A 23,105-nucleotide genomic window follows, 5' to 3' on the forward strand; every position below is an offset into this window, starting at 1 on the left:
AACCTGGTGTCCTCCATTCCTGTTCTTTCCAACAACAAAGCACTTGAATGCGACGAGCTCGTAATCGCAGCTTCAGAAACAGGAAGTAGACATGTTCAGATTGCACGTAAAGGCAGCATTAGTGAGTGAGTGTCGCCTTTAACATATGACAGGATTGCAAGCTGATGGGGAGTGTATTTTATATATACATAAAAATACATGTGCGAATGAAATACTTCAGCTGACAAAGTTCGGGAACCCCTGCCCTTGGCAAACGCCTGTTGGTTATCCGTGGTCTGTGGCTGGCTAGAGGGAAGAAGTTTGCGAACTTAAGCTGTTTATAAGTGGTTTCACTCACTAAAAGCAGCCAGAATGTTGGTGAATGGATCTGAATCATGCAAATGGACTGATAACAAACTCCAAAAACTTTGAATTAAACATTCCAGCCCAATTGAACCCCTTATCGTTATTTACACCCGGAATGGTCCCATCTGCCAGACGGCAAACATTTTCCTGCAGGCTCAAGCTGACCTTCTGGGCTGCCCCGTTCTGACCTTTGACCTGTTGGTATGCAGGGACGCCCATTTCTCAAACAGCATTGGTGGCCTTAAGAGGCTTTTGTTAAGTAATTTAGACAAAACAAAGACTCCTTGTGATAGTACTCTTTAAACAAGATGACAAATATTTCACAGAGTGATTTAAAGTGCAGTTACCATTACCTTGTCTTTAAAGGCTATCAGAGAAAAGATCTTTTTCCGTAGTCTCTTTCATTTAAGGTAAACGAATGAAAGCTCAGATATGGGCTCAAATACCTCCCTTCCAGTCGTCAAATGTCGTATACAGCATCCTGGGGTTGCTTGCATCAATCACGAGCAAGAGTGGTGTTCCTTTGCTGTCAGCGAAATGCTCCACCGTCATTCAGAACAAAGAAAGCTCCTCAGATTGCACATTTCTAGACTGTTGAAAAAGGTTTATTTGATTCGTCACTATATTTACAATAACAGTATATCTACAGGAATAGAATCAGTTTATTGCTTTGTTCCAAAACCGGTCTCCCTTTTGACACCCATTTTTAAGGCCTGAGTATACTTTATTTTCCACGTTCAAAGGCTGCAACCTTCGAAGGACTCGGACGTCAAAGGCCGCAAAGCGATGTTAAATAGCCTATGGAGGAGTGTTATTGTCGCCTAGCAACTGTGACGGCTGCCGTTGACGAGCGGCGGTAACGTTTGTACTGGACTTTTAAAAAAAGTTATGTTAAACTTCCTTAAAACAAAACGGGGTTCGCAACCTGTCTAAATATGTTAACCTTGTTTCATTTATGTACACAAAGAGTTTAACCTATATAAAATCATATCTTGATTTGACTTGAGTAAACATTTGAACCACTTTATATATATAAATAGGATACCGCCTTTGAATTGCGACACAGCAAAAGTATACTCCTTTGGCTGTGAGTGCGGAATAGTGGATTTGGTTTTCAAGCGCTCAGGTGCAGCTTGTATTTGTTGCCCAGCCCTATGTGTTTGAACCGCGAGAGGCATCAACTTTCACCTGAGCTTACGCTTCGCCTACATCCTACGTCATGCGTTTGGTCAGAGGTCACTCTTCCACTGGAACTAGACTCTCGTACGGCCGTTACCGGAAGCCACAGTTTATAATTTATAAAGTGGATAATATGGATATTTTTCTTACTTCTGAAAGCTTTATTAACCTCCTGGAGCCATATGGATTACTTTTATGATGGATTTTTGGGCTTCAAAATCTAAAGTACTATTCACTCCCATTATAAAACTAGGAAGAGCCAAGATATTTTTTAAATGATTCTGTGTTTGGCTGAAATAAAGTGATATATACACTTAGGATGGCTTGAGGGTGAGTAAATTATGGGATAATTTACATTGTTTGGTGAACTATCCCTTTAAATGCACATCCAAAGGGCACTTTACTATCCCATAAGGTCTCAGGAGAGTATTTGTAAATGGCGGAGATACATCGCAACTGACACTGTAGGTCACATGCTTTTCCCCAGTGCTGATTGCCTACACAAAACACTGAAAAAAAATACTGAAGCCTAACCTTAACTATAGTAAACCATTGGTAGAACATCCAGACAGATTGCATTTCTCTTTGTCGTGATCAGATCCATTCATAATTGAGTCCATGAAATCTGACCTTTTATTGACAGGAAACTGCTTAAGTTGACCAATGAAAGCAGTTGTAGGGCAGGGTTTGTGCTAAAATCTCACATGACAATGCATCAACTCAGCTCATTAACACAGAACGTAAGACTTTAATTGTGTGTGTCTGATAAGGGAGACTTCAAAAATGTGTAATGGTGGGGGTTCCCCAGGACAGGTTTGAGAAGCACTGCTTTACTCAATGGGACACACTTCATCACTGCGGGATTGTGGTGCTTCATTTTCAAACGTTTTACACTACATATAATCTCTGTACCAATAAAACGTGGCTCACTTTCCATTTTACAAACAAATTATCCCCCGGTTTCACAGACAAGGCTTAAGCCTAGTCCCTGACCAAAATACATGTTTGAGCTGTTTTAACTGAAAACAACTCGCATCTTAAAATATGTCAGTGCAATGGTTTTGTCGCAAGATGCACACCAGTAAATTAATGTTTTGTTTTTTTCAAAGACATGTTTATGAAAGCTATTTAATAAAACGTTTATAAAAGCTACTTTAGGCTGGTGTTATTGTACGATCCTCCACTCCAGTAAGGGTGGAAAGACAGTGGGTTTCTGCAAGTGTAAATCACAAACCAAGGACTCTTTCATTCAGATAGGGGTACCCCGAACTTAGTCATTTTTTCTCTGTGTATTTCTCTTCTGTAAAACACTGTTTTAAAAGGCGCTATATAAATAAGCTTTACTTACTTAAATGCCATAAGCCTGGCTTAAGCTAAGCCCTGTCTGTGAAACTGGGTCTAAATGTAACATCTAATTAAACTTACAATGAAAAGTTTTCATAGACGTGATGCAAAATCAGGCCCTGTAAGTGAATGTGGATCTTTGGGGTTAAGCTTATCCTGTCATTCATCAAAGTGGATTTAGTGTGCGTTAAGTGCACTGTACTGCGCTTTGGCATTTCTCAGACCTGGGACAGTTTTGCGCACGCACTTCCTGTTGCATGCATGCGCTCTCAAGTGGCCAAGACCGCAAGTGTTTGGAAAGGCACATTATGTACAGATTGTATTCATACTACGCTTACAAAATGTAATTCATGAATGGTCACCAAGTAAGCACTTCATCAAATGTAGCACCTACAAACTGTGGAGTTGAATCAACTGTCTAAGGAGAGTATATGCAGAAAATATGCAGAGTTAAGGCCCCTATATTCTTAAAGTGAATTTGGAAAATGAACAGGTGTGATGTCATTTTTAACAAAATCTGGCCAAAATGAAGTTTATTTTGGTGGTTTGAAACCTCTCACCAATGTGAAAATGAAATTTTGTTTGCTAGTAACAAATCAACATGATCTTTATAACAGATACTTACAATGCATATACTTGTCACTCTGTATCACCCAATAAAATGTCTTAGTAAGGTGACGTTTAAATGCTTAGTTTACTAATCAAAGCACTGTAGTTTTTATTGTGGGCAATGAAATAAGATAGTGAATAAGATGTAAACATAAGTATAACTTATCTAAATTTGCATGGTTTTCATAAAGTAGGGTTTATGGGATTTAAAAAGCAGAATTTAATGTTCATTAGCTTTGTTGTTCTTCCACTTTAATAAAAAAGTAAAAACACTCACCACAAATACAGGATCCAAAGTAGTACAACTTTATTCGTAAACAACCAAACATTTATAATAATAATAAAAAGGAAAAGAAAAAAAACTGCATAGGAAATGTTTAAAGTCCACAAAGACAAAAGATCAAGACTGCAGACCACTAAATATTTCATATAGTCTCATCAGCCTTATTCAGAGTAATAAATGACTGTTCTGTTGCTTTGGTTGAGAGGGTGACCGATGGTGGGATGGCGAGTTATGAAACAGAAAGAGAAAGAGATGGAGAGAGTGGTGGGCCTCTTAGAGGGCTCCTAAGCCAATATCATCCAGGACAACTGACCTGGAATCAGCGTTTGCTACTTTGATTCTACCCTAATCGTTGTATTTTAAAAGGCAAAACTGATTCCAGGTGAGAGCTTTGGGGCAGAATCTCCCTACACCTCTTTGCTTAGCCTGTCTCACAGCCAAGCCTCTTAAAAGCACTGTGACTTAAGGGAGTTTAGAAGGTATTGACGTACATATCAAATTTCAGTGCCGGGAACACAGGGTCTAAATGTCTTCAGAGACAGACTGTTGCCCTCCAAGTTCTTGAAAACTAAATTTTCCTTAAAAAGCCTTAAGGCATTTCTGATCATCTCAAGGCAATGAATTTTGTAGCAGCCTTTGAATGCAAACACATTTAATCATAGTATATCCATCCATCATGGGGTTATATAGTTATAAAATCAAGATAGGACTGTGTAAAGAACACAAAATCGAGACATGCTGGTATTAAGGTTATGAATTGTTCACCCCCTCATTGACTCTTAACTGTGACATGGTTGAAAAGGATCCCATGGAATTCAATAACAGCATTTTTACCATCAAAACAACATACAAAAAGCTCATGAGGTACTAACATAGGATTCACTATCAAACTGTAAGAAACAAATATTGAATTTTTAATCAAATCTCAAATCTCTACAAAGCTACCTGAGTTGTTTTAATGTGTATACACATCTCTCTTTTTTCCATAAGATAATACAATCATAAAAGGGTCTATGACCACACAATTCTGAACTTACATTTTCTGTTTTTCCCCAGTAAGGAAGAAGTCATAAGCTGGAATACACCAGAAATGGTGACAAAACCCGTACAATTAGAGACCAGAGGTCCAAAAAAACAAACAAAAACAAAAAAAAATTAACCTGCAATGATCTGAAATTCAAAGACACCGACTGAGTTTGATAACAGCGACTCATGTCCATTGAGGCAGAAAGTATGTAGATGACAAACGGTATCAGTCCTACAAAAGTGAATTGTATCTCCAAGTAGAACTTCCACTTTCATTAGTATCCTAATCACTGCTAAAGGGGTTTTAAATAGTGGCTTACTGATCTCGCTTCCATCGTCACAACCCACAAAACGGCTGCCTGATTCCTTAGCCAAATATAACGCTGCCACCACACAGATGGAGATCAGTTTATCGGTAACTGTGGGAGCTGGATTCAAACATTTTCCCATCTTTGGTCCTATAGGGCACCTGCTCAAAAACTCGTGTTACACACAAAAGCCAACATCCAGGGACGTGTTCTGCGAGCGGTTCGCCTCTATGTTAAGATATTGACAGTGTGTTGAAATACAAGATTGATCGATGCCAAACATATTAATCTTTGGGCAAACGTGAAAAATCGATTTATAAATACATCCACACACTGAGGTTTCATTTGAACGAGGTCTTTGGCAGTTTTCCAGTTCTGATGCTAAAGCTAAGAAGCTGTGGTAAGGCATCTGAATGGAGCTCAATGAGGTACCTTACTCTGTAAAGCTATCTAGAAATAGTACAATCATATAGTCAACCATTCACCACGACCAAACAAATGATATTCACGTAATTTTTTTCTCGGTACATTATAAAAGTGGCCATGTTTTCTTCCTCCCTCCCCTTGTTTTCCAACATCCACCTGTCTTCAAGGACCTTTACAGCATGCAAAAAAAAAAGTTCCCTCTTAAAGAGAGAAAACTTTGCAGCTAAATACTAATCAGATCAAATGTGATATTAATACTGTAAGACAGGGAAGATCTGTGGTGGTGGAAGCAGCAAATCTTTCATTCTTTATTGCATAAGCTTCTTACATAGCCTACATCAAATGGGTTTCCGTTACCCACGCTGGTCCTTTTATTCCTTTATTATGGTCTAATGTGCAGATGTCCATCAATTTTCATAAATCGAACTGACTGCTTTCCACTCTTACCATGTGTAAAAAGCAACATTACCATAAAATTCACATCTCTCGTTTAAGCTGCAACATAAATATGCCTGATGATCCACAATTTGAAGTTAATATTAAGTTCATAATGAGGTAATATACATAAAGAAAAGACCAGTAAAGAAAGATCCACTTTATAAATGAAAAGCAAACGCTTAATGCTATCGTGACTTTCAGAATCATTTTTGGCACTTGCCTATTTCCTGTAGTCACCCTTTGGCAAAGACATTCGATTTCGATTTATCTAGCATCACGAAAGGCACAGGCAACTACATGCAAGCACGTTAATACTTATGACAGGACACAAGATACCTGCAACCTACAGGAAAACACTGGGGCAAAACATCATGACCACTTTCCAATAGGTCATCCAGCCCTCCCACAATTTCTGATTTTAAATGTTAAACAGAAAGCATCATGCAAATTAACCCCAAAGGTTCAAAAGGGTTGGTTCTGTAAGTGGACCTGCCATGCATGTACGGTCCAGACAACAAGTTGGTACCACACACACTCTTACAGTTCACCCACTTCAAAATATCCAACACACGCACATGATGCCCACGAGAACAGAAACATACAAATTAACAAGGAAACACTCTGAATTTAGTGGTTAATGATTCTCATTGCCTCTTTGCATAACTTCCTATAACTGAGGTGTGACAACATTGGTGAGAGATACTTTCCTGTCGTCATAAACTTTGATAAGAAGTTCGGGCAGACTATAATCGGAGAGCCATGTGCTTTTTGTTCTGCTGTATACCAGTGCTAAATATTTATATATTATTTTTCTTTCCTCCTAATGCTTTGCTTCCTCTTTTTTTTCCTTTTAATCAATAGAACACAGAAGCAAACAACACTTTAAAGTGGTTACCCACAAGTCCTACTATCCGATTTCAAACTGGGTTCAATTGATTCTAAGTGTTTTCAAATGATGTTACACTGACAAAGTGAATGGTCTCCTTGGAGATCTTTCTTTAAACTGGCACAGGAAGCACTGTAGGCCATGCTGTAATCAATAGAACAACAAAAACCAACTTGTGATCTAATGCAGCTGTTTGTAATGAGACTTAGGAACTTGGCCTCCAACATTGGAAAAACACAAAAAAGTTTCCCCAAGTATGAGAGGAACTGGATTATATCCTTGTTAGCCAGTTATGTCAATCATGTGCCTCTATTTGAACAAATTTTACCTTGCCTAAATTGTTCATATGAAGAGACAAATATATATATATTAATAATAGAAACACAAAGATAAGGGCTAGGCCATTTTTACACTTAGATATTCCATTTAGTGTCTACATTCTTTCGATTTGTCCCACCCCAAAAATAAAATAGATCTGAAAATATTCTTTAAAGAACATCCTCCATTTCATTCTTTTTTTTTAATCATAACACATTTAAAATAATCATGGGTATCTGTTCTTCTGCAGTTGCATTTCTCTTGTTGCAAACTCTTGATTACATCATGAGGGTCCTATTAAATTACTAAATTCAGATAATTTGCCTAGTTTAGCAGTCTCTTTCATTAGTTATACAAAATAAATTTTTGGTAACTGCTTGCATAATTTTCAAATGGAAAAGACCGTAAAGTGAGGTAAATGTGTAATGAGGCTCATGGACCCAGAGGTATAATACGGTAAATGAGGTAAGAGGTTTAGATGAGGTACAAGATAAAGATGAAGTCCGATTTAAAATGTACACGAAAATTCAAAAAAAGAAAACATAGCAGTAGATATATCAAAAAGTTATCCTTATGTTTCTGCCAAAACATGCAGCTCTGTTTTTGTCCATCGCTATGAGAAACATTCAGGGATATAACTTGCGTTCTTTGCACAGTAACAATCAGCAAAAAAATTGTGCGAACTGTGCAAATATCCAAACATTGCTTCATTTTTGTTTTTTTTTGTTGTTTTTTTCCTCACATTTTACAAACAAAAAAACAAAACACTGAGGTAGACGTTTCTTTATAAAACTTCACGGACTAGGTCTCTGCACAAACGTGAGTACATTCATACATAAGCTAGATGAGGTAGGTGGGATGCAGAGAGAAAATATTTCAAGAATGCAAGAAATTCCCTGAGAAAAAAAAAAGAAACAGGATTTGAAGACACATACCAAGAGCAAAACACTCTCAGCTTGCAGCAGTCAAAACTGTGTGCTGTAACGGCAAGCATTTGGTGTTAAACAATCACTGAGAATCGTACAAAATTATCCACAACTGTCGTCACCTTGCAAAGAATCTCCAACTGCATTTGCTCATGATAGATGTGCAAAATCTCCTTTTCCATTTGTCCAAAGCTACAGTTTCGTATTTCAAACAATAAAAGGTCAGAACACGAGGATTCGGTTGTTTCCAAAGTCCACAGCCACAATCATTCCATCAGGGGTAACCGCTATACCAGAGGGGCGATCCATTTGGCCGAAGCCGCTCCCTTGAGTCCCAAACTTGCATAAAAAGTTGCCATTGGGTTCGAACACCTGAATGCGATGGTTGCGGGAGTCAGCCACGATAATACGATCCTCCTGGTCCACGGCTACGCCTTGTGGGCGCAAGAACTGGCCATTTCCGGTTCCCTCGGACCCAAGGAAGCGTGCTGACTGGCAATCGGGCCTGATGACAAGCAGCCGATGATTGTTGAAGTCGGTCACGACGAGGTGGCCTTCCTGATTAAAAGCTACACCGCGAGGTGAGTCAAAATGTTTCCAGAGGGCACCTTCGAATCCGTATTTGTTAAGGAAAGTCCCGTCAGGCCCAAAAAGTTGCACGCGGTGGTTGCGTGTATCCGAAACCAGGATCTTCCCCTCAGAGTTGACGGCAACATCCCATGGGTAGTTGAATTGCCCATTTTTGGTTCCCTTCTCGCCAAATTTGACAAGAAAATGGCCATCGAATGTGAAAATCTGGATGCGGTGATTGTCCTTATCTGCGACAATGATTCTCCTCTGGCTGTCACAGGCGACCCCAGCCGGGCGGTCAAACTGGCCTGGTCGTGAGCCCAAAGTGCCAAACCTGTGGTGGAACGTGCCACAAGGCTTGAAGATCTGCACACGGTTGTTGCTTCGGTCAGCGACCACCACGTAGCCCTCCTTATCTACGCAGATGCCCCAAGGCCGACACAGTTGCCCATCCCCATCGCCCTCTCCTCCGAAGGTTGCAATGGGCAAGCCAACACCGCCGTAACTGCGACCGGACTTGACCATCACTTTGAATGGACTTCCCTCAATGTGCTGATTGCATACAAGCACCGAGAGCAAATGCTCACCCTCACTCTTGGGCAGATAGCTGACTGTGTACGTTCCATCTTGGTGATCAGAAACATCTGCGCTGGACAGATTACCATCCGGACCCATAAGCACAACTGAGACGCTGTCACCACCGGACAACCGAGGTTCACCATCATGATCATACCCTACGACAGTAAAGGAAGCTAGCTTTCCTTGCAGTGCTCTCTTGAGGCCTTCACCATGAGCTTTGGAAGCTGTGGCAAAGGCTCCACTGCTGATGAGGCCCATGGACTTGATGGCAATCAGAAGAGCCTGGTCTGGAGGGGTGAACATGATGCGATCGTCTTCTTGGGGCTGTAGGAAGCAGCGGAGGGATTTAAGCTCCTGTAGCTGATTTAACATGTGCTCGCGTACTAGCAGGACATCTATGCTACGGCCTTCTTCTAAAACCTGCGTCACTGTGGCTATAGTACTGTCCAGCTTGGTGAGATTCTGGTGTAGTTTCTCAACCTGCAGGTAAAGGGATTTTGCCTTCACCTGGCGGATCTTCTCCACCTGTGCAGGAAACAAATTTGGTTGCTGATGCTTCAAAAAGTATTTCAAAGCAGTGTCAGGACTATATTTTATACTTAAATATGAAGACAGACTTTCAAAAGGTAGTTATTATACTCATTCACCTTCCAGAGCAGCTCACACTCGCGTTCCTCCAGAGCTTTCTTATGACGTAGAGTGATCGTTTTCACTTCTGACTGCACAACCTTAGCCTTCAGCTCCACCTGTTCAGCAATGGCTTGGGCTTTCTCGATGCTCAGCTGAAAGAAATGAAAAGAAAGGGATTAGATGCATGCACCCTTGTGGGGACATTGCAATTCACTGAAAAGCAGGAGTTATTCCATTCATGAGAAAAATATGAAGTACTAATATATTATATATAATATTATAATATATATGATACTAATATATAAAATGTATTAAGACTGCACACAAAATAGCTGATTGTACAAAATCACTGCTTCTATAAATAGCTCGAGGACCACAGACTGTAACTAACTTTTCGGGAAGGGCAAAGTTACAAATTTGCAATAATTTAACAGTAGGAAGAGAACCCAAAAACTTGATGATTTATGGATTCATTAAATTTCTTCAGGTAATAAGCTGTTAATTGATTACATCTTTAGAATGTCGATCTTCAACAGTCTTCGACAAAAAGCACACAGAGACAAAGGAGCTATGAAGAAAGAACTATGCTGGACGATGGTGAACCTTAATGTCTAAATCAGGTGTTCTCAACTCTGACCCCCTTTCCTGCAGAGTTTAGCTCCAACCTGGATTAAACTCACCTGCCTGTACCTTTCTAGTAAGACCTTGATTAGCTTGTTCATGTGTGTTTCATTAGGGTTGGAGCAAAACTCCGCAGGAAAGTAGATATTGATGGCCTGGTCTAAATCAATGAATGAATTAATCCATCAACGTATTTGAACGGCATTTCAGAAGTTTGGGTTCTTTAGGTTGTCATGGTTTACAAACTGCAACATTTGAATTTGGATCTTGACAACTGAAGTCATTTCACTTCTAGTGCATAGTTTTAGGAGCCAATAGCTCCCAAGTAATTTCTTTATTCTGCAATTTAATTATTACCACCTAAAAGAACAACATGAAAATAGATATAAAATTGCTGCAAAAAGGAATCAAAATTACAAACTCTCCTCCACCAAACAAAACAGCTAAAATGTCTTCATTTGAAAGGCTCCAAGAAAGAATAAAGGCGTCCTTTGTGATAAACACAAAATTGGATAAAAACTATCCCGCAGCGTTGGTCTCCTTTCACACTCACTTGATTCCAACTAACCCTGGCACGTGTTCAATCTTACGTCATCACAAACATGCATGGCGGATGATTGAAAACAGAACGCAGGTGAATGTACTGTGTTGTTTTTGTTTATTAATTTGTGAACGACAGCGTTCACTGTATGTGCATCACATGAAGGCTTGCAAACGGTCTCTTTTGAGGAGAAAGCTGGTTCCGAGCCATTCATTTGATTGCACTCACTCTACACTCTCTCGCTGGCATCTGAGGCAAATCATCGCCACTGTCATCCCCGACATGATTTTTGAGTGCTTTACATACTCTAAAACATCCCCTAAAACAAGTGCGCACCCAAGCCCGAGTTGCTTTCACATTCATGCAAATAGAGCTACAGTTCCATTGCAACCACATAACAGCTTTCACATTACCAGTTTTCATGTGAACGTCGTCCTGTTTCAAACTAAACTGCCAGTGTGAAAGCACCCCAAGTTATCTTTTTGGTCACTATCAACTCTCAAGCAGTGTCATTTCAAAGATTATGGATGACTGATCATACAAAATCCAATCTATAGCCGCGTTTCCACCGCATGAACTTTCCCCAGGAACTAGGAACTTTGGGGTGGTACTCGGTGTGTTTACACCGCAGGAACCAGGGTCTAAATGAAGTTCCCGGTAAATATTTCCCCCTCTGTGAGTCCCTGCTCGCGAGGTAGTACTTTTTCCAAGTTCAGGAACTTTCAGGGGTGGGACTTGGGCGCTTAACATGCTGATTGGTTGGGTTCATGCCGCATTTTGATTGGTTGACTCCACAGCTTTTTTTTCAACCACCATCTGTTGCGGTGCGTGCAGTAACAGTCGTCTGCTATTCGAATCAACAATGGAGTTTAAAAAATACTACCGATGGACCGACGACAAGATTCAGGCTTTATTAAGCTTAAATTCAGAGGATGAAATCCAGTGGGAACTGTAAAGTCGTGCGCAGTCCTACATCACCGGACTATTTCCAAATCTTCACGGTACTTTAGACCGTAGTGGAAACGCAGCTAGCAACAGGTCTGGGGGAAAAAAAGTTCCTGGTAAAAAAGTTCCTGGGACAAATTGTTCTGGGTAATTTCGGTGCAAACGCATCTTATGATGACACCTGAAATTCACACACATTGAGAGGAAATACCAAAGGACACTTTGGTCACATGATCTGGGTCAAGAGGGTTTATATATTAAGGGGAGACACCCCAGGTGAATAGGGGAAAAAAAATTAAACTAAGAATAATAATAATAATAATAATAATAATTTATTATTATTATTATTTATTATTATTATCATCATTATTATTATTATTATATTAATTATTAATAGATATCAGCATGAAACTTCCCCAGTTGATTACTGACATTAAGACAAATATCTTTTGTATTACAAGTTTTTAGAATATGTATGTTTGCATATGCAAATTAGGTATTATCTCATTAAATATGCACTAATTTGCATTTACAGAAGAGAAATCTGAACATTGGATAAAGCCAGATTCAAAATTCTTGTTTAATTTTGTTGACAGCGTCAAATGTTTTTACAGAGGGGATTTTGGATCTCTTTTTATCACTCCATTAATCAGAAAAAACTGTCAACAGCCATAAAAAAAAAATGTCGCCCCGTTTTTAGGTATAAAATGTTGTATAAATCAGAATCTGAATTATATACAGTGAGGAAAATATGTATTTGAACACCCTGCTATTTTGCAAGTTCTCCCACTTGGAAATCATGGAGGGGTCTGAAATTGTCATCGTAGGTGCATGTCCACTGTGAGAGACCTAATCTAAAAAAAAAAAAAATCCAGAAATCACAATGTATGATTTTTTTACTATTTATTTGTATGATACAGCTGCAAATAAGTATTTGAACACCTGTCTATCAGCTAGAATTCTGACCCTCAAAGACCTGTAAGTCTGCCTTTAAAATGTCCACCTCCACTCCATTTATTATCCTAAATTAGATGCACCTGTTTGAGGTCGTTAGCTGCATAAAGACACCTGTCCACCACATCCAATCAGTAATAATCCAACTACTAACATGGCCAAGACCAAAGAGCTGTCCAAAGACACTAGAGACAAAATTCTACACCTCCACAAGGCTGGAAAGGGCTACGGGGAAATTGCCAAGCAGCTTGGTGAAAAAAGGTCCACTGTTGGAGCAATCATTAGAAAATGGAAGAAGCTAAACATGACTGTCAATCTCCCTCAGACTGGGGCTCCATGCAAGATCTCACCTCGTGGGGTCTCAATGATCCTAAGAAAGGTGAGAAATCAGCCCAGAACTACACGGGAGGAGCTGGTCAATGACCTGAAAAGAGCTGGGACCACCATTTCCAAGGTTACTGTTGGTAATACACTAAGACGTCATGGTTTGAAATCATGCATGGCACGGAAGGTTCCCCTGCTTAAACCAGCACGTCAAGGCCCGTCTTAAGTTTGCCAATGACCATTTGGATGATCCAGAGGAGTCATGGGAGAAAGTCATGTGGTCAGATGAGACCAAAATATAACTTTTTGGTCATAATTCCACTAAACGTGTTTGGAGGAAGAAGAATGATGAGTACCATCCCAAGAACACCATCCCTACTGTGAAGCATGGGGGTGGTAGCATCATGCTTTGGGGGTGTTTTTCTGCACATGGGACAGGGCGACTGCACTGTATTAAGGAGAGGATGACCGGGGCCATGTATTGCGAGATTTTGGGGAACAACCTCCTTCCCTCAGTTAGAGCATTGAAGATGGGTCGAGGCTGGGTCTTCCAACATGACAATGACCCGAAGCACACAGCCAGAATAACCAAGGAGTGGCTCTGTAAGAAGCATATCAAGGTTCTGCGTGGCCTAGCCAGTCTCCAGACCTAAACCCAATAGAGAATCTTTGGAGGGAGCTCAAACTCCGTGTTTCTCAGCGACAGCCCAGAAACCTGACTGATCTAGAGAAGATCTGTGTGGAGGAGTGGGCCAAAATCCCTCCTGCAGTGTGTGCAAACCTGGTGAAAAACTACAGGAAACATTTGACCTCTGTAATTGCAAACAAAGGCTACTGTACCAAACATTGATTTTCTCAGGTGTTCAAATACTTATTTGCAGCTGTATCATACAAATAAATAGTTTAAAAAATCATACATTGTGATTTCTGGATTTTTTTTTTTTTTAGATTATGTCTCTCACAGTGGACATGCACCTACGATGACAATTTCAGACCCCTCCATGATTTCTAAGTGGGAGAACTTGCAAAATAGCAGGGTGTTCAAATACTTATTTTCCTCACTGTATGAACAAACCCCTCTGTAAAAAACCTTAAGAATATAGATAGGAATACAACTGGAAAGTATGGTGGTGTATGTAAGTGCTGCTGAAGTGGAGATTTCTGGCTCAGAGTATGAGAAAAAAAAAAAAAACCTTTAAGAAAACAGCCTTTAAAAGACTTGTATTGTAAAAATTCATACTTTTTAGTGGAAACAACTATTTACAGACAATATCTTATCAAATCATTAGCAACAACAATACAAACCACATCAAAACTTATAACACAGCATTTATGGCCTTCAACTGAACAGAACCCCAGGAAAAAAAAAAAGGAGTCAAAACCACACACAAACGGTCCCATGTAGAACTGCCACCCAGGCCTAGATACCGTCTAGCCAATGAGATTTAATTTTTTAGAGTTAAATGCCCCATTGTACTTTCAAGATTGGTTGCTGATTAAAAAAAAAGGAAATGACCATATTTGGAGCCAACAACATTGTATAGGAGAGAGAGAGCTTTCCGGTATTTGTGATGACAGCGATCGCGGAGCAGCATGTTGATTTAAAACGCCAACTTTTGTTGAATTTAGAAGAAATCTACAGACGCAAATAGACAAAGTGTAGTAAAATAAAGACCTAAATGTGTATTTTGGAGTTTTTTTCACCACATGTGTGAAAGACATGTTATTGAAGACAAATAGCCCCAAAATCTCAAAATTGACCGGTGAAAAAAAAAAAAAAAAAAAGACGATGTTTTTGCCTGCCGTGTCTCCCCTTAAGGATTTTAATTTACTGTGGAGCAGAAGACCAGATTACCTAATCTGAACCAAACCAAAAGGTTCAAAGAGGGTCCAGGGGTCGAATACATACAGCGAAAACATAACAGCTTTAAATTCAAATCAATTTCAGGCTTTCTGGACACAAATGTAACAATAATGCTGCTCCTTGCACTGAAATCTTTGTCTGGCATTATACCTCTTTTGTGTTGCAAAAATATTCTGAAGCGTTATGCATTATATTATCTGATCTAAAAAAATAAATATATAAATGTATAAATATATAATTATATAATATCATATTATATCTAGATATAATATAATATCTGAAAATGTATATTTTTTATATACTGTGCACTGTTCAGAGTTTATCCCCCATTCCATATTTGCAATTGTCCTCCAAGATATCCTGATTCTAAGATTGAGCTGTCAAATCGCAGAATGCAAACCAATCAAGGGTCAGATACGGAATGGGGGCAAAGGAATAAGCAGCTGCAAAATAACAGGCTAAAATCCAGTAAATGAGATTATACAGCGCTAAGGAAGACTAAGCTGTCAAGGGTCGGTTATGGAGCGGGCCCTTCATGGGCAGCGTGCTCCCAGAATAGAGATTACGACCCTCGGGCCGAAGCCATTGTTAAACTCTGCATGCGCTTTCAAGCCTATAAACGTTTAGAGGCTTCCTATTTAACACCATCCAGTAACAGGATTAGAGGCACACTAGAACAAGCAGCCAATCAAGCGCATGAAAACACAGGTCAGGCTCTTTCAGCTGATGCTATAAGGCTGAGCCTGATAAAGCTTTAGGAGAGGTTTAGGTAATTGTAAACGCATGGGCTATCTTCAGAATGGAATACTAGCTTACTACTCTCCAAATATACTACTAGGGGTGGACAATATGACAATACAATCCTTGATCTTAGCACAATTCTTTTTCACGTTGGTTTTTGAGACTATTTTGCAACTCACTGAGCAGTTAAACTAATTTCCCCATTTTAAATATTTTGCCTTTAAAAAGAGCGACAGACCATTTAGTTCAAAGAAGGGGTGGGCGATACAACCAAAATGTTATTATTTTAACTTGCGAAATAAGACAAATGAAATAAACAGTGCATTAATATTTGCATCTACAGTTGGTGTATTTACTGTAAATGATAACATTCAAGTAAGACATTTTAAAATGTAAAAATAAAACACTACATCGACGTCACTGTACGAATTAAATATACACTGATTCTTATTAAAGCTTATTAAAGTTATTAAGTCATGAGCAGTGAGTGATTTTCTCTTTTGAGTTGTTTGAATAACATTAATGACAGAATGCTGTCAGAACAGCGTGTGAATAAAAAGTTGAACAGGCAAGGCTTTATAACTCTAAGTTATAAAAATAAATATAGAAGTATTATTCGAGATGGCGAAGAACTGCAAGCGTAGCCCTACCGCTGCGTTGCTAAACGTGATGTGAATATACGTCATGTTGGGATGTGGGCACCAGAACTGCAAATGATAGGTCGCAGTGTCTTGCTACAGAGCACATCCTCTCTTAAAAGGCAGATCATGGAAACATTTTATTCACTCACGATTCTGAAATCATAAAACACCCTATACTACTTGCATATACTACGCACTAATTCAAAAACAAAATGGTAATACAACCGAATGCAATATCCCGCGATAAACGCTTAGACCTTTACTATGCTACATTGTCACAGTCCATATTAAAGCGATCATTCACCCAAAAATGTAATTTCTTTAATAATCTATTCAATCTCATGTCATTTAACCCTTAAAGACTGAGACAGCTGCCTGCGGCTAAAAATAACTATCGTTTTTAAATGTTTAATAACTTTTGAACCACAAATCCAATGTGTATGCTTTAAAAAGGATTTTCCTGGCTTTTCAGTTGTATCACATTTGTCCCAGTTGGATCGAATCAGAGGCTCCGTAGTGAACGTGATTATGCCATCAAATTTTGATCAGCATTGATAGGTCAAAGAAACCCATGCATTTTTTTTTCTCTCTCTGCCAAACAGGAACGATTATTGATGCTTAGTCCCACCCCTGTGCCCAATTGGTTGAACAGTCATCTACTCAACCAATAAACATAGGTTTTGGTCTTTTGAACCACCAATTAGCATGTTTCTTTGGAAATTTGAACTAACGCAAAGTGAAAGTATTTGCGTGCATGAAAAAAAATAAAATAATTTGCATGAGCAATGACATGTCTCTCTGACATAGCATAACTTTGGCAAAACACAAACCAAAAACAAGTATTATAGCAGCGGTAAACATCGGATAAGGCATTGAAATATATGTTTTCAAATGAGTCGCTACACAATTTCCAGATGGAATCGATTTCAACGGAGATAACTGCCACAGCCAAGAGATCAGTTGTGTTTTTGTAATTACTTGTAAAAATCATTTGCACTATTTGTAGCACAATTTTCACAATTGTTTGTACTACCTGCTGCACTATTTGTGTTTGTTGTTTGTGTTCAGACTGAATATGTGTGTGTGTGTGTGTGTGTGTGTGTGTGTGTGTGTGTGTGTGTGTGTGTGTGTGTGTGTGTGTGTGTGTGTGTGTTGCATGTGATTGGCAACCAGTTATATTGTGTGTGTGTGTTGCATGTGATTGGCAACCAGTTATATTTTGCATTTTGAAATTACATTGTGTCAAAATGTACTGCATTAAATGTAATATCGCTGGACACAGGACATGGGGAATATTTCCCAACTGCCCATCCACAACTCAAAGGACCCAAAATAAAGCTGTGGTCACACTAAGGCTTTAAACATTCTCTGCAGAAATATATATATATATAATCTATTCTTCCGCAAAAAAATCGTTCTTTTAACTCAGCCAAGAGGTCACGCCGTGACGTATCGATCTGCTACTGGTCACACGTGTTCACGTGATGTGAATTCGCAGCTCAAAATTCACCAAACTTGAATTTTGGAACGCAGCAAAATGCTAAACTTTTTGCATGAGCTTGCGTTTCCGATCTGACACAGTCGCATTCGTTTGAATGAAAGTCAATGAAACGAAAAGTGTAGTGCGTCTGCCCCTTTAGTGATATTTTGTATAAACTAGATAAAGGGGAAAAAAGTAAAGTATGGGTAAACTGTCGGGGGAAGTATTCAAATGTAAATGGCACGTTTGAAAAGCAGAAACTGCCATTGGAACTCATTCTCTTTAGTGCCTTTAACTGAAACCCATCTCTTCTGCCTTTCACTTTCAAATTCACTTTAGGTTTCCTTGCCAACCGACTCCATGTCCCTGGAGAAGGATGGGTTTGAACAGTCCTAATGGGTGCCGTTCTCTCCCCCACCCGCAGCGCTACTTTTGAGAGAAATGGAAACATTTCCTCTGTGTGCGACTAATGATCCGCCCCGCAAGGGCCATCAGGGTGTGAATAGAGGCAGTGACCGAGCACTGGGCCAGTGTCCCTCCCTCGCGCTCTTCTATTCTCTTCATTCAGGCCGAGTGGGGGTGACGCGCACAGTGATGCTAATAGAAAGTCAGCATGATTCTACAGCATCTTTTAAAAAACAGGGAAGGACCCTCAACTTGCAAGTGTGTTTATGTGTGTATCCAAAAATCACACAGTGACATGACCACTATCACTGAAAATAAAAGAGGAAATAATTAACATCGAATGGAAAATTAGAGACTAAATGCCACTTTAATAAAATAAAAATGAACAAAACAAAACATTTACAATAATACATTTACTGTTGACATCTATAGGGAAGCTGCACAAGAAGCTTTTAAAGCAGAATTAATAACTTGCATTACTATTAAAGCACTTAAATGAAATCAAATTAAAAATAAAAAGTTTATTGGCCAGTAAATTTAACAAAATATTTGTAGGTATTGGTACAACTTTTCTAGATAGATGAATTATATGATTTACTCTTGTGATAAAGCTATATTTTCAGCATTATTACTCCAGTCTTCAGTGTCACATGATCCTTCAGAAATCAGTCTAATATAGTGATTTGGGGCTCAAGAGACATTTCTTATTCTTATCAATATTGAAAGTATTTGTGCTGCTTAATATTTTTGTGAGAACCATGATCAGGATTTTTTTTTTTTTTTTTATGAATGTCAAGTAAAAAATAAATGCTGTTCTTTTGCGTAACAATGCAACATACTTTACTGCCACTTTTAATCAATTGAATGATTTCGTGAATAAAAATGTTACTTTCTTACAAAAAAAAGAAAATCTTATTTATGACCCCACATTTTAATGTAAATTGTACCAAAGACAACAGCTCAACATGACACTGAAGCAATGACAATGACAGCGGACTGTAAAGGCACCACACTAAACAACACTCAATGAATTCTATTTGTCAATCTATTTATTGCCCTTATTTATTACTTTTGGTGATCAGAGTAAAGAAAATGAAGCGAGTGGAAGTCTTGTTGCACCTGGTAAAAAGACACTGAGGTTCAAGTAAAACAGCAGGAATGATAAACAAAGGAAGAAAATAGCCAGCAATATAAGAAAATACTGCGCTGATGTCCGTTTATTAGAGACTGTTGGTCCACTGACCTGTATGGCCTGTCTGCCCTGCTGTGCGTCTGCGAGCAGCTGGATTGTCAGTGCTCTGGAGTCCTGCAGTGCTTCCTGAAGGTAGGTGAAACTGTGACCTGCGTGTCTGCCCAAGCTGCACTCCCTACAGATCGGCACAGAGCAGCTGTCGCAGAAAAAACGCAGCACCTGTGAAAGGAAACAATACAAATGGTGTGAAATTAACGGAATTGCAGCACAATTTATTGAGTGTTCGACTGCAGGGCATTGCATGTGAATGAATTTCTTCGAAGACTCAACCAATGATAATGACGACAATAATCCTTTAATGTGTTTTTTGGCAGGAGACTGACTGGATACAAACATCCTTATGAATCTTGTTTTAAGATCACTTTTCATTTACATATTACATATAAACTTTATAACCCGTATGTTGATGAAAACGTAACGCGATGCTCTTACTGCCATTCTAATGACAGAACACTTACGTCCAAAATTCGCAGATTGAAAACCTCAACTTCATTTCAGCTTGATTTTGGTAAAAATGTTAATATGACACACCAAATATGACACACCAAGTGTCTCACATCAACTTTGATTATGCAGTGTTTAATTAAAAAAATTAGTTTTTTCCATTTCCTGAAAAATAACATTTTTAGAGATGCAAGGTTTCTGCCTAACAACAACATTTAAATATTTTTCCATATTATAATACTACTTTTAAGGATGCTGGAATTTTTCTAATTACTAAAATGGGAATTTAGAAACAAAACAAAAAAATCTACTTGCTCGGAATCCAAAACGGTCAGCAATGGATTCCGCAGGCAAGACTGACATGCACTGTGATCCAAATTGTAAATGTGTTCCTCTAGGTTTTATAGTACAAATAAAATAAATGTAAAGGTTAATTCAACAAGTGTGAAAAGCAAGCAGGCAGATTGTGAGATGTCATCAGTGTATGTGAAAGCAAAGGCCATGCTTACACTAAAACCACTCTATAATATAGAGCTCATAAACAGTTACATTGGTCAACTGCCAAGACTATAAATGTTTACATGTAACAGGGAGATGTGTTTATCACGTATATGGTCATAGAAGCACACTCAAACCAGCACATTTAACTCAAGAGCAAAAAAAAAAAAGATAAATTATTTTAATAAACTTACGTTCATTACCATGCATCAAATGTATTTTATATCTACTAGGGATGAGTCACAATCGTCCAACAACCAACTAGTCAATTTCTGGTAACTAGTTTACCTAGAGTTCTTTTTAGATAATAAAAAAAAGGAGTGTATATATATTTTAATCTAAAATTAGCCTGTTGACATGCTGTACTTCAGCTGTTTACATTGTGTTTTGTCAAGGTTTTGCCATCTAATCGTTCAGAGAGCTAGTCAATAAATAGGTTTCATATAAAATATGTAGAGAATCTTGCAAAATGCTACTTCCATTCATGCATAGTTACAATAACCAAGACTACTTTAATTCTGCCACAAACTTAACATTTTATTTAAACAGAAAGAATGCCATGACAAACAACAAAGAATCTGAAGTCTCAAATAACTTGACAAAGTAAAAGATCTCCCCCAAAACAGGAACTCAGCCCTGCTTTGGGTTTCCTGTGTTCCGACAGCCTGCTGATGGATTGCTTGAAGTCTATTGTTCTGTCAATCCTCTGATCCATTTGGGAGTCACTTCATTGTTGTTTTAAGATATTTGACACATTAAATAAACAAGACTTTCAATCAAAAGACAAACCTTCTAATTACCTTTAGTAAAATAAATGAATACAAATAAAAATAATCTCAAATCCAAATAAAAAATAATCTCAAATCCAAATAAAAAAAGAATCTAAAAAATTGAATATAGTATGTTTAAGATAATGCATTGTATAATCAATTCAGGATCATTTTCCTGAGGTTAATAACTAAAAGCCAAAACCGTGTAATTGACCTGAACTCCATCTCACCCAAACAAATTCTTCACCTTCCTTAGAGTCAAGCTCAGTGTCAGGTACAGTATTCCTTTTCAAACCCCACAAGACCGCCTTCCTGCAACCCAATGACTTTACCAAAGACCAGATCAAATGCTAATTATATCTCACTTGGCTATACGGCTGCAGCAGCTGCATGTAAATCTAGAGTCGTGATTCCACTCGAGTTACCTGCTCGTAAAAAGCGGGTCCCCTCTCTGTGGACCAGATGCTACAACTGCACTAGTGCGCACAGAGGGCACATGGAAGCACTTTTTAGGAAGAGGCTTTTCGGAGTGACTGGAATTAGCAGGAAGCAACAGAGAGGTGGTGGGAGGAAACCTAGCATCCAAGATTCCCATGTTCCGATGTCTTCTCACAGGCACAATGTGTAGCATTACTATATTAGCAGCAGCTGATGGATCCAGCGACTTTGCATTAAGGCCCCAATATAGTCACAGGGAAGTTCTTTTTTGTTTTCCTCTCTGCTGGAAGCAGCATTTATATGAATATATAAATATGTGATGCATGCTTTCCTCTCAGTTGCAAAATACTCAAGACTCACAGCGGTGAGAAAACAGTTAAGAAAGCATCTGATCATAGTGGCACTCCAGGTAAGTCAAGACATGTCACATTTATTTATATAGAACAATATACTATTTTAAATGAAGTAGGTTTATAGTATTAAACATGAAAAAAAAAACAATTCTACTACTATTTCTACTATAAAGCAGCTCTCCAGTGTGTTCATATTTTACTTGCGTCTGACCTCGACGGACTGAATAAAAAATAAAAAAAAAGAACCTGAGAAGATTTCCATGTCAAAGAATGTGGAGCCGCAGAGCACACCTACCTATTACGCAATCGGCACGGACCAAATGGTAGTTTGAAAGTTTATGGAAAGTGACTCCAAACAAACTCTGTTTTGGCCTGATTTTGTTCAAAATAACTTCACACCAACTGTTAAGTCCAAAGTATAAAATATAAACAGTTTTAATGGCGACCGCTTAGCGTGGCATGATACTTTTTTTTGCCATATTTACTTATTTGCATCTTTAAAGGGAAATTGTTGTCCCCGGTGATGTGGAAAACAGCATGAGGGAATGGGATTTTCAATGGCTATGTGATTTTTATCATATTTTACTGCTGTTTCTATACATGCAGTTTTTATGTCCCGGTGACCAGTGAAAGTGCAGTTCTGACTCTCTGCCCATTCATTTAGATAGGAGCCTGGTCTTGTTAGTCCGAAATAGCTGCCCGGAGGCGTTGCCAAGAAGGCGGCCGAGTGGCACGACTTGCCTAAAAGGACTTCGGTAATACTAATGTAATGCGGTCACAGGTGTATGTTTGTTGAGTAATTTACAACAGCTTCGAACGCGGCTCAACCAATCAGAATCAAGGACCGGAACTATCTGTGTTATAAGTAAGGGATAATGTATAGCGAGGCGGTTGTTATAGCGAATAACAACCCCGACAGGCTGAACTGGACCCCGATGTGAAGCGAAGGGGTCTTGAATCAGCCTGA

The 23,105-nt window shown here is 38.8% G+C and overlaps 1 protein-coding gene across 1 annotated transcript in view; it reads right to left on the reverse strand.

Annotated features, from left to right (window-relative positions):
- Positions 1-6,810: 6,810 nt before the first annotated feature.
- Positions 6,811-23,105, reverse strand: part of trim71 (tripartite motif containing 71, E3 ubiquitin protein ligase) — a 32,232-nt gene continuing 15,937 nt past the window's right edge. Inside the window, exons 2-4 of the mRNA XM_079894060.1 lie at positions 19,627-19,794; positions 9,885-10,019; positions 6,811-9,762 (exon numbers count right to left, since the gene is read on the reverse strand). Of these exons, the coding sequence (XP_079750186.1) occupies positions 8,311-9,762; positions 9,885-10,019; positions 19,627-19,794 (1,755 nt within the window). The 3' untranslated portion in view covers positions 6,811-8,310. The remainder of the gene's footprint in view (positions 9,763-9,884; positions 10,020-19,626; positions 19,795-23,105) is intronic.

The sequence above is a fragment of the Squalius cephalus genome (genome assembly GCF_949319135.1).
Source record: "Squalius cephalus genome assembly, chromosome: 15".
Taxonomy (NCBI): Eukaryota; Metazoa; Chordata; class Actinopteri; order Cypriniformes; family Leuciscidae; genus Squalius; species Squalius cephalus.